This window comes from Artemia franciscana, chromosome 2, assembly GCF_032884065.1.
Source record: "Artemia franciscana chromosome 2, ASM3288406v1, whole genome shotgun sequence".
Lineage (NCBI taxonomy): Eukaryota > Metazoa > Arthropoda > Branchiopoda > Anostraca > Artemiidae > Artemia > Artemia franciscana.
In genome coordinates, this window is record NC_088864.1 from 23,914,025 (window position 1) to 23,927,752 (window position 13,728).

The 13,728-nt window shown below is 30.3% G+C and overlaps 1 protein-coding gene across 2 annotated transcripts in view; it reads right to left on the reverse strand.

Annotated features, from left to right (window-relative positions):
• LOC136039085 (transmembrane 9 superfamily member 3-like) overlaps positions 1 to 13,728 on the reverse strand; it is a 93,494-nt gene continuing 79,766 nt past the window's right edge. For both annotated transcript variants that reach the window (XM_065722572.1, XM_065722577.1), the window contains exons 10-12: positions 13,378 to 13,524; positions 10,512 to 10,595; positions 1 to 314 (exon numbers count right to left, since the gene is read on the reverse strand). In XM_065722572.1, coding sequence (XP_065578644.1) covers positions 170 to 314; positions 10,512 to 10,595; positions 13,378 to 13,524 — 376 coding nt within the window. In that variant the 3' untranslated portion in view covers positions 1 to 169. The remainder of the gene's footprint in view (positions 315 to 10,511; positions 10,596 to 13,377; positions 13,525 to 13,728) is intronic.

Here is a 13,728-nt window from a genome sequence, read left to right on the forward strand (position 1 = left end):
TACTTTCCAAATAAGAAAAATCTATGAACAGAACCGTCTCCAATACAAGAAAAAATAACAAAAATACAAATTCACTTCTTTCATAGCTGTATACAAATGCCAGAATTGAAAAATTACTAGCAACAGTCATTGGGTTCTGTATACTCCTTTCAAACAAAAGGTTACATAATTAGTCAATTTTCACAGTTGAGTAGATCTTTCTGACGAAAACTGAAGCGCCAATATAGCCTAAAGTGCCACACATGATTCCAAGGCATGTGCTAAAGACAGCCATATAGGAAAAGTAGAACATCGTTTGAAATAAGCCATACATCCTGAAAGTAAAAAAGAAGCTATATTTGGAAGATGGAGCAAAGTACCAGATTTATTGAGATAAAAAAACAGCTTTTTTACTTTTTCCCCCAGGAACTCCAGCTCTGTTGAGCCTAAATCTCAAGACTCGATAGAAAATTTTAAATAGAGATAATAAACATATTCAAGACAATTCTTACTGCTCTTCAAAAGTTAAAAAAAGTAAATCCATCTATTATAATTATTTTTTTTTATAAATACTATTTTTTCATTTAAATATAGATATGTGTGTATATGTACGTGTATATGTGTATGTATGTGTGTATTAAATATATGTATGTATATGTATGTAATATACGTGTTATATATAAATATGTTGTGTTATGTATATATGTGTGTGTCTGTATGTATGTGTATACGTATATGTATATGTATGTATATGTGTATATAAATATATATGGATATGTTGTGTATATGTATGTGTATGTTTGTATGCATATATGTACATGTATACGCGTATATTTACGCGTACGTATATGTATGTGTGTGTATGTGTATATGTATATGTGTGTGTATATATATGTGTATGTGATATATATGTATGTATATGTATATGTATATATATGTGTGTATGTGTATGTATATATATGTATGTGTATGTATAATGTGTATGTATGTATGTATACATATGTATGTATATACAGTGTATGTATATACTGTATGTATACATATATATATATATATATATATATATATATATATATATATATATATATATATATATATATATATATATATGTATATAATATACTTTTTTTTAATGTGTTTGTGCTGTTGCATTGGTGATTTCTCTTTTCGTTTTATTATTCCAGGCTGGATCCAGTGTTGGTGGAGAAATTTTTTGTAGTTTTCTCCCCGACAGACCTTTACCCTGGTCCAGGTTTTTAACCTGATATAGTTAATTATTGGTGAGATGGCACTTATGCAAGTTTCATGTTTTCATGAAACAACCTTTTCTTTCATGTTTATGTATTTATTGACCTATTGACCTTGGCATGTTTTTTGGACTTTGATTGTTGGATTTTGATTTGGATGTTGGTTTGATTTGGACTTATTTTCAAAAATTTTCAATGCAACAAAATACGAATATTAGCCTCGGAGCTCGGAACAATTTTTTGAAAGTTAGTAAGTGTAAGAGTAGTTGTTTTCTTTGCCAAGATTATTTTTATCCCACGGACTTCTGTTAAGAGTGCATTGTATAATAAAAATTTTGCATGCAAGTTACGTGGTAATGTTAATTGTAAAACAACCGATATAATTTACCTATTAGAATGTAATAAATGCTGCCTACAATATGTGGGGGAAACAACTAATAATATACATAAAAGATTTTCTGGACACAAGACAACAGTTAATAAAGAAAAAACTAATAACAATCTAGTTGAACATTGTAATAATGGTATGTGTTCCATATCAGACATAACTGTCATAATTTTAGAAAATTTAGAGTTAGAAAATTTAAATAAAGAAGAGAAGAATAATAGACTACGTAAACAGGAGGATTTCGGGATCCATACTCTTGGTACAGCTTATCCTTTTGGGCTAAATGATCGTGTAGCAAAATATGGTGACATGTCTCATGTTGTTGTTAAATGTATTGATGGTTTTATGGACCACCCTTCTTTTACTTGTCCTACTAAACGTAAAAAACGATCGAGAGGACATACGAAAAATAATAGAAAAAATGAATTAGATTTACATATGCTTTCTTTAGATCTATGCCAGCTACTTGAATCTAGGGGTATGATTTCTGTAATAAAATGTCTAAATAATTTATCCAAGAGGAATTTAATCAAACTTTTCTGGATTGTTAAGAACAATACAGCTCTTGAATATAATTTAAAGTAATATGCGATACAATTTGCATTCTAACTAAAACGAAATTTATTTCAAAAAAGAAAGTTTGATGAGATTGGTAATAAGGATAACAGATTATATTTACCCATTAATTTTACTTGTAAGCAGATTGAAGATATTAATTTACCGGAAATTTTAAATCAGCGGGATGTGAAACAGGCCCTTCCTAGTAATTTGAATTATAATGATAGTCCAATTTTAACTTATAAAATTTCAAAAACTATTGGGCAAATGATTTTTAATTATAATTTAATACTTAAAAGATTAGATAGTGATAAAAATTGGAAACCGGTTTGTAACTGTAAGCAACTTGGCCCATTTGTAAATCCCACTTACAAACATGTTATAACAGGGGACTTATCAATAATAAAACAAGATGATCTTCAAATTATGATGAATAAAGGGGCTAATTTCCGTCTTTCTCATCATCTGAAACCATCGAGTGTTCTTGATAGCTTGGAAAATGATTTTGATTTATTTATTGATAAGGGGTATAAGAAAGAGAATAAAAATAAAGAGAGTTTTCAAAGTTGGAAGAATTTAATTATTAGTAGAATAAGAAATAAAATATATTCTAACTTAAAAAATAGTAACACTAAATCATTATTTTATAATGCGAAGATTAAACAAGCAATTGCTAATCTACTGAATGAATTTGTAATTGTGCCGGTGGATAAAGCTAATAACAATTTTGCCATAATTTGTCAGAAGCTGTATTGTGATATCTTAAAAAGGGAGTTATACACAACTAATGTTTACGAAAAGGTAAATTTAGAGGATGAGAATTTAATTGAAAAGACTGAAGAAATACTTTAAAAAAAATTTTAATATTAAAATAAATGACAATGATAAAAAGTTCCCTTTCCTATATTGGACTGGAAAATTTCATAAGAATCCCCCTAAACCATGGTTTATTGCTGGAGCAGCTAAATGTCTAACCCGCATTGCTGCTTCTGACCTCTCTTTAATTTTAAAGGAAATTATAAGTAAACTTACAACCTATTGTTCTGGTATTAAAAATTTTTCGAATTTTAATCCATATTGGAGTTTTAATAATTCACTGCAGGTGATAGATTCTTTAACAATGGTTTCAGCTAAAAGAATTGAGTCTTTCGATTTTGCGACAATGTATACTAACTTATCACTTAATGTAGCGTTAGATAATTTAAAAACGGTTATCAAGAAATCTTTCCTCTTATCTAGTAAGAGGTTCTTAAAAAATAGACACTTATAATAAAAAAGCTATATGGACAAATTGCTTTAAGACTACAGTTAACTTGAGATGTCACAGCTTGGATATGATTTTTTTATTTATTAGAATTTGTTTTATATAATACTTACATAAGATGTAATGGTAATTTGTACAAGCAAACCGTGGGAATTCCCATGGGGGGGGGATGCCAGCCCATTTATAGCTGACTTGTTTTTAAGTCAACTAGAATATAATTATATGATGATAAGAATAATCCAAATACTTTAAAACATGTTTTGTCAAATAATAAAAGATATTTAGATGATATTTTGGTCTTAAATTGTAAGAATTTCATTGATATTTCTAAAAATATATATCCACCAGAGCTTACTCTTGAACCTAGTCATGGCGATGGTCTAGAAGATCATTTCTTAGATTTAAATATTAATATTTCTGTTAATAATAAATTAAGTTTTAAAATGTATAATAAAACGGATGATTTCGATTTTGAAGCGATTAATTTCCCATACCCTGAAAGTAACATACACTCAAATATCACATATTCGGTGTTTTTCTCACAGTTACTTCGATATGCAAGGACTTGTAGTAATTATATTGATTTTAAAAATAGATGTAAAATCTTAAGCCAAAAATTGATCTTAAGAGGTTTTTCTGCAAATAAATTAACTTGGCAATTTAAAAAATTTAGCTTTCGTTATAACGAACTTTTAAATAAATACCAAAAGAATTGTCTGGAAATACTTAGAGAAATTTTTGGTTAATTCTGTAGGTTCGCGAAAAGTTGATGCAGGGCCATCTATTTTGTGAACAGTGTTTCTAAAAGAGCGGATTTTTCAAAAATAGCTTTAGTTCATTCTTCGCGTCGTTAATTCTTAAATAAAAAAAAATGTAATTTATCACGTGTAGGGGTGGCGCAGTGGATTTGACCTTAGCTTGGTAATACGGGACCCAGAGATCGAATCACGCTGCAGCAATGCACTGCAGGACCAACGCAGGGACCTTAGTAGTCAAGAAGCGTCGTTAATTCTTAAATAATAATAATAATAATAATTTATCACATTTAGTTTACCTACTGCTGCTAAGCAGAGGAATATATTAACAGGATAAGCTTGTTTTGGTGTTACTTGGTTGTTCTACATTTGCTTGTTTTTTTTTTCATAGGTATATATTTTGGGGGTGATATCTAACATGGGGATACCATAATCCTATGGTAGGCACACCACTTGACTGGGTAGAGAATTTAAAGTGCCGAAAACCTATAGGCAAGTGTGTATTCTTCTGATGAGCCCTTGTGTTGGGTTGTTGCCTCTGAATTATTTGTCTTTACTTTTTTTATTGTTTGGTAAATGACGACTTATACTTATTGACGACATGACTGCCTGTCCATGGATTATTCTTTATGGTTGATTGTGCATGGCTATGCTGTTTGACCTATGTGATTGTATGGATGAGAAGGGTTAAGGCCTCATTCAAGTGCTGGTATATATTAATCACTAATTTAGGAAAACAGTCTTCCTTTTCTCCTACTGTCTTCCTTTTTTTTATGTATATTTATATGTGTATGGTATATATATGTGTATGTATATATGTATGTGTATGTAAGTGTATATGTATATGTGTATGTATGTCTGTATTAAATATATGTATGTGTACATGTATATGTGTGTGTATGTATGTATGTATATATATATATATATATATATATATATATATATATATATATATATATATATATATATATGTATATGTGTGTGTGTGTATGTATGTGTATACGTATATGTATATGTATGTATATGTGTATATAATAATATATGGATATGTTGTGTATATGTGCATGTGTATGTGTGTGTGTGTATGTATTTGTATATATTTGTATGTATATGTCTATATATTTTTTTCTATTGTTTGGTAAATGACGACTTATACTTATTGACGACATGACTGCCTGTCCATGGATTATTCTTTATGGTTGATTGTGTGTGGCTATGCTGTTTGACCTATGTGATTGTATGGATGAGTAGGGTTAAGGCCTCATTCAAGTGCTGGTCTATATTAATCACTAATTTAGGAAAACAGTCTTCCTTTTCTCCTTCTGTCTCTCTCTTTTTTTTTCTTTTTTTTTGTGTTTGTGCTGTTGCATTGGTGATTTCTCTTTTCATGATATTATTCCAGGTTGGATCCAGTGCTGGTGGAGAAAATTTTTTTTAGTTTTCTCCCCGACAGACCTTTACCCTGGTCCAGGTTTTTAACCTGATATTGTTAATTATTGGTGAGATGGCACTTATGCAAATTTCATGTTCTTTCATGTTTTTGTTTATGTATTTATTGACCTATTGACCTTGGCATGTTTTTTGGACTTTGATTGTTGGATTTTGATTTGGATGTTGGTTTGTTTTGGATTTATTTTCAATAACTTTTTATGCAACAAAACACAAATATTAGCCTCGGAACTCGGAACGATTTTTTGAAAGTTAGTAAGTGTAAAAGTCGTTGTTTTCTTTGCCAAGATCATTTTGTCCCACGGACTTCTGTTAAGAGTACATTGTATAATAAAAATTTTGCATGCAAGTTACGTGGTAATGTTAATTGTAGAACAACCAATGTGATTTACCTATTAGAATGTAATAAAAGCTGCCTACAATATGTGGGGGAAACAACTAATAATATATATAAAAGATTTTCTGGACATAAGACAACAGTTAATAATGAAAAAACTAATAACTATCTAGTTCAACATTGTAATAATGGTAAATGTTCCATATCAGATATAACTGTCACAATTTTAGAAAATTTGGAATTAGAAAATTTAAATAAAGAAGAGAAGAATAATAGACTACGTAAACAGGAGGATTTCTGGATCCATACTCTTGGTACAGCTTATCCTTTTGGGCTAAATGATCGTGTAGCAAAATATGGTGACATGTCTCATGTTGTTGTTAAATGTATTGATGGTTTTATGGACCATCCTTCTTTTACGTGTCCTACTAAACGTAAAAAACGATCAAGAGGACATAGGAAAAATAATAGAAAAAATGAATTAGATGTACATATGCTTTCTATAGATCTATAGAAATTTTGAATCTAGGGGTATGATTTCTGTAATAAAATGTCTAAATAATTTATCCAAGGGGAATTTAATCAGACTTTTCTGGATTGTTAAGAATAATACAGCTCTTGATTATAATTTTAAAGTAATGTGTGATACAATTTGCATTCTAACTAAAACGAAATTTATTTCAAAAAAGAAAAAGTTCGATAAGATTAGTAATAAGGATAACAGATTATATTTACCTATTAATTTTACTTGTAAGCAGATTGAAGATATTAATTTACCAGAAATTTTAAATCAGCGGCATGTGAAACAGGCCCTTCCTAGTAATTTGAATTATAATGATAGTCCAGTTTTAACTTATAAATTTTCAAAAACTATTGGGCAAATTATTATTAATTATAATTTAATGCTAAAAAGACTAGATAGTGATATAAATTGGAAAACCGGTTTGTAATTGTAAGCAACTTGGCTCATTTGTAAATCCTACTTACAAACATGTTATAACAGGGGACTTGTCAATAATAAAGCAAGATGATCTTCAAATTATAATGAATAAAGGGGCTAATTTCCGTCTTTCTCATCATCTGAAACCATCGAGTGTTCTTGATGGCTTGGAAAATGATTTTGATTTATTTATTGATAAGTGGTGTAAGAAAGAGAATAAAAATAAAGAGAGTTTTCAAAGTTGGAAGAATTTAATTATTAGTAGAATAAGAAATAAAATATATTCTAACTTAAAAAATAGTAACACTAAATCATTATTTTATAATGCGAAGATTAAACAAGCAATTGCTAATCTAAAGAATGAATTTGTATTTGTGCCAGTGGATAAAACTAATAATAATTTTGCCATAATTTGTCAGAAGCTGTATTTTGATATCTTAAAAAGGGAGTTATGCACAACTAATGTTTACGAAAAGGTAAATTTAGAGGATGAGAATTTAATTGAAAAGACTGAAGAAATACTTTTTAAAAAATTTAATATTAAAATAAATGACAATGATAAAAAGTTCCCTTTCCTATATTGGACTGTAAAATTTCATAAGAATCCCCCTAAACCACGGTTTATTGCTGGAGCAGCTAAATGTCCAACCCGCATTGCTGCTACTGACCTTTCTTTAATTTTAAAGGAAATTGTAAATAAACATAAAACCTATTGTTCTGGTATTAAAAAATATTCGAATTTTAATCCATATTGGAGTGTTAATAATTCACTGCAGGTGATAGATTCTTTAACAATGGTTTCAGCTAAAAGAATTGAGTCTTTCGATTTTGCGACATTGTATACTAATTTATCACTTAATGTAGTGTTTTATAATTTAAAAACTGTTATCAAGAAATCTTTCCTCTTATCTAGTAAAAGGTTCTTAAAAATAGACATTTATAATAAAAAAGCTATATGGACAAATTGCTTTAATACTACAGTTAACTTGAGATGTTACAGCTTGGATATGATTTTTGAGTTATTGGAATTTGTTTTATACAATACTTATATAAGATTTGGGGGTGATTTGTACAAGCAAATTGTGGGAATTCCCATGGGGGGGAATGCCAGCCCATTTATAGCTGACTTGTTTTTAAGTCAACTAGAATATAAATATATGATGGATAAGAATAATCCAATTAGTTTAAAACATGCTTTGTCAAATAATAAAAGATATTTAGATGATATTTTGGTCTTAAATTGTAAGGATTTCATTGATATTTCTAAAAATATATATCCATCAGAGCTTATTCTTGAGCCTAGTCATGGCGCTGGTCATGAAGATCATTTCTTAGATTTAAATATTAATATTTGTGATAATAATAAATTAAGTTTTAAAATGTATAATAAAACGGATGATTTTGATTTTGAAGTGATTAGTTTCCCATTCCCTGAAAGTAATATACACTCAAATATCACATACTCAGCGTTTTTCTCACAGTTACTTCGTTATGCAAGGATTTGTAGTAATTATATTGATTTTAAAAATAGATGTAAAATCTTAAGCCAAAAATTGATATCAAGAGGTTTTTCTGCAAACAAATTAACTTGGCAATTTAAAAAATTTAGTTTTCATTATAACAAACTTTTAAGAAAAAAAGAATGCTGGTCTATATTAATCACTAATTTAGGAAAACAAACTTTTAAATGAATATCAAAAGAATTATCTAGAAATACTTAAAGAAATTTTCAACTAATTTCGGAGGTTCGAGAAATGTTGTCGCAGCGCCATTTATTTTGAATTGTGTTTCTAATTGAGCGGATTTTCTTAAAAATTAGCCACATGGTAAATATGAATTCTATAATTGTTTAGTTCATTCAGGTTTTTTGCAATGTATTAATATTTGTGATTTGGTAAAATTTATAATATTTAGTTTACCTATTGTTGCTAAAGGGAGGGATATATTAACAGGATAAGCTTGTTTTGGTTTTACTTGGTTGTTTTACATTTGCTGTTTTTTTTCTGTTTTTTGCAATGTATTAATATTTGTGATTTGGTAAAATTTATAATATTTAGTTAACCTATTGTTGCTAAAGGGAGGGATATATTAACAGGATAAGCTTGTTTTGGTTTTACTTGGTTGTTTTACATTTGCTTTTTTTTTTCTTTCATAGACATATATTTTATGGGTGATACCTGACGCGGGGATGCCATGGATATTCTGTGGTAGCCACAACACTGTGCTGGGTAGAGAATTTAGAGTGGCGAAACCCTATATAGGCCAGTGTATTCTCCTTATGAGCCCTTATGTTGGGTGTTGCCTCTGAATTATTTGTCTATATTATTTTTTCTATTGTTTGGTAAATGACGACTTATACTTATTGACGACATGACTGCCTGTCCATGGATTATTCTTTATGGTTGATTGTGTGTGGCTATGCTGTTTGACCTATGTGATTGTATGGATGAGTAGGGTTAAGGCCTCATTCAAGTGCTGGTCTATATTAATCACTAATTTAGGAAAACAGTCTTCCTTTTCTCCTTCTGTCTCTCTTTTTTTTTGTGTTTGTGCTGTTGCATTGGTGATTTCTCTTTTCATGATATATATATATATATATATATATATATATATATATATATATATATATATATATATATATATATATATATATATTGTAAGGGTGTATATATATGTGTAGATGTGTGTATGCATGTATGTATATATTAGGTTATATATATATATATATATATATATATATATATATATATATATATATATATATATATATATATAATATTCTTTTTTTTTAACTGTGTTTGTTCTGTTGCATTGGTGATTTCTATTTTCGTTATATATATATATATATATATATATATATATATATATATATATATATATATATATATATATATATATATATATGTAAAATATTTTACGTCACCTTGCAAATCTATGTATTTATGTCACCGACCCGTAAATCATTTTTGTCGCTAAGCTGTCTTTATCTTTTTGACCTTCGCTTGAAGAAATGAAGGAACAGTTTTGGAGGAGTACCCCCTTAGCAAGGGGTTCCCAAGTGAGTATACAATGCTAATAAAATCTGTTTTTCAAGGACTAATCCTAGGATTTTTCTGCTTTAGGCAATTAAACCAAGCATTAAGGTCGCGTGTTTACCTCCTACCATAACGAACGGTAGCGAAAAGAGAAAAATCCCCCCAGAAACAGGCGAGAAAATTTTCCTTTAAAGGTGAGAATTACTCACTGGCACTAATAGCCCACAATGATGAGAATTCACGAAAATTAAGGGAGAAGGGGGAAATAGGAGAAAAAATTGTCTCTTTTTTCAATTATACAACGAAAATCCGCAGAAATGACATTTCAATGAAGATACCCCCAATAAGGTATTTTTCAAAACCTAGGCGGGATGGGGCAAAAAGAAAATCTTGGGTAGGTCACAGTCCACCCCTCTCGATTGATGCTATTGATGGCCTAATTTGGATTCTATTTGTATTCTGTAGATTCTGTAGATACACATTACGGAAAACCCTAAAAAATTTTCGATGGTAGTAAACAAGAGATACGAAGAAGTAGAAAAAAAGAGACTCAACTTACTTTGTTTTGAAAAAGAAATAATACAGAGCATACAAGTAGACATAGACTGACGTCGATGCCGAACAAAGAAAACTCGTCCATTGCCTGAAGAAGAATATTTGTTACAATTAGATACACAAATTTATCAAAAGAAGAAATACTATGAAACAGTAAGAGAAAAAATAAACAAACAGTAAGACGAAATAGTGCATTAGCGAATAGAATAGGCTAAACATTTCCATATTTTCATTGCATACGGACAAGACTTACGAGGACCATATTTGGATTACACAAGGATATTTTTCAAAATTGAAAAATACTTCGACAGGGATTAAGGAAGCTAGTAGTCACTTATTTAATTTCGATTCTGAATATATTGGTGGGCAAAAAGGAGCGTGTCTCATACTTTGTAGTTAAAAGTATAGTAAAATGAGACTCCCTTGGTGGGTTTTATCCAATGATAACCTGTGCAGAACTTATATACGTCATGGGATGGATGGGAAAGCAGCCTATGGGTAGTAAAAACACTCCCACGTCACTGGCCTAATGACTATTTATGATCATTTTACAAGTTAAATAGCGAACTGAAACTACACTGTTTAGCTTTACGGGGGATTTTTTTTTTTTTTTTTTTTTAATGTTTCTTATTTGAATCCTCGAAAACAAAAAATACCGTTCCCATATGAAACTTAAAAACTAATTCCCATCTTCCTGTATAATTATGAAATCATGATGTATGTCCCTTTATTTTTGGGCAAAAAGATATTCAACTTCTGTTTGTTTGAACTTCTTGGGTAAACGCTCACCTATGATTTCCTGTGTGAGATTTTGACCTCCTTAATTATTGCCGATTTACATTTTCTTATTATTTTTCTTTGAGCATGGTCTGAAGCACCTCAAACGTACTTAAAAAAAAACAAACTATTCGCAACTGCATTGTTTTGCAAAAAGTGAATTAGGTTATCATAAAATCTTTCCATCTAAAATCAAACTTGGAGGAGTTAGAAATCATCCCATATAACAAGGTGCCTTTGACAGTAACTATTACGTTATATTTTCAGATGGATGCCCTTCGATTTTCCACAAAGGATATATTTTCAAAAGAATATGTTTCTTCCTTCTACTTATAATGCCAAAACTTCAAACTGTAAATATTGAAAGCCAAGCACCTGTGGCTTTAGTAAATTATAAAATGAGTAATAAAATCAGCAGTGAAAGGCTGAGGGGAATAGCCCCACCCATTTTTTAATAAAAAAGAACAAATAACCCACGTTTAATTAAAGTTTTTTTATTTTACTCTAAAGTTTGTCGTGAATTCTACAGTCATTCTGTAGGAAGTTACTAATATTCAACACTCATACTAGACATCTTTCTTTCATAGAAGGGAAGGCTAACAAAATTCGTTAAGGTCACCAGAAAACGCAAGAGAAAATTAGAAAACACTAAAATTCACCAAAAAAGAAAAGAAAATAAAAAAATATTAAATGTGGACAAGCATCTGGTGCAGTTGTTCTCACTCTCACACATGGTATACATGCCGTTCAGAGGCCAATCTTTCCAATTCTAGAACATCAATAACAAATGTCTGTCAAAAAGAATATAATTTGCTAGTTTTTATTTTCATGAGCCCATTATGCGACGAAAAAATAAAAAAACTATTCGTAGATCTTGTTTACGCTGTCTTTTAAAGGCTCTAAATAAATCTCAGAAATGGCCGCCTCAAATTTACTACTATCAACTCACTGCAGCACCAAGCCGTCCTCGGCAAGCATAGCTACGCACGCTCCTCCTCCATCCAATCTATTTAAATCCTCCCTCTATTAACTCCCTGAAGAAGTTCGAATTTCCCTAAAATCCTTCCTTACGACCCCTTTCCACTCAATTTGGGGACGACCTGCTCTTCGTCGGCCGATAAAGACAATCTTCGGCAATCTGTCATCTTTCATCCAGAGGATGTGTCAACCTTTCTTTCATTATAGCCCTAGAAAGCGGGATAGAACCAAATTTTTTGTCCAGCTTACTGTTTGAAATGTGGTAAGTCAGATGGGTACATAAAAGAATCCGTAGACAATTCCTCTGCAGAACATCTAGTTAATCCTCTCCGTCTTTTAGAGCACCGGCGTTTCATAACCATATTTGACCGCAGTCATGACTATTGCTTGGGTCAGTAACCCAAGTCTAAAAAAAAGAAGATTTTAACAAAAACTGTCTAGTGACAATCATATCTAGTGACCGTTTAATCAAAAAGCTCTTAATTGAATCTCAGAATTGGCCTAGTCGAATTGGCTTCTGAAAAAATGATTTACTGTTAAACAAGAATGCAAATTTTGTTACTTATAGTTTTGTTACTTTGTTACTTACCCTTACTTGTAGGGATTATCTATAGAATTCCATCATGGTTAAAGCACTAGCTGCACCCTAGTATAAAGCAAACCCAGGTCAGTAGTAGCCAAAGTAAAAAAAGGGACAAAAATGTCTAGTGAGGAATGTCTCCCATGTAACACTATTTTGAAAATAGCAATTTAATTTAGAATCAACTGATCAATCCGCATTTTTTAACTATGAGAGAAAGTTTTGGAATTTTTAAGGTTAAAAGCAAAACAGGGTTTTGCTATTTATGTGCATTAACTGTTAGTTTTAGGGACAATCCTTATTAATCATATAAAGTAAGGGCTCAGAGTCCGCCTCATATTGAAAACCATTGATTGATGGCAGTGCAGGTTACTTATAATAGCCCCCCCCCCCCAAAAAAAAAAGAATTCCTGTGTGTATTATTTTGTAATAAAAATCACCAAATTTTTATAATCTGTAATAAAACTCAAAAATAAATTTTGTGTTTTGTAATAATGCATTTTGTAATAGAACCTGTATTTTGTAAACTACTTACCATCTGTAATCCTCTGCGTTTAGTAGAAAATAAGTAGCGACGATTGTAACACATATTGTAACAACGGCTAAAATCAGGAACACAAGCAACATGAAACCAAAAACGTAATAGACTTTGTAGGCCCAAAAAGAAGTGAATATGAAATACCTAGAAAACAAATATTATTACCCCTTTACAGATGTTTCTGCAAGAAAAAAAAAGTCGCTCCCCCAAAGAACTGTCTTTGGACAGATTACAGAATATACTCGAGCAAGAGACTAAAAAGAAATAAGATAAGGTAAAACAGAGTTTATAAGTTAGTCCATTTCATAAATGTTACGTATTTTCCACACTTCGAATACTTTCTTGCTT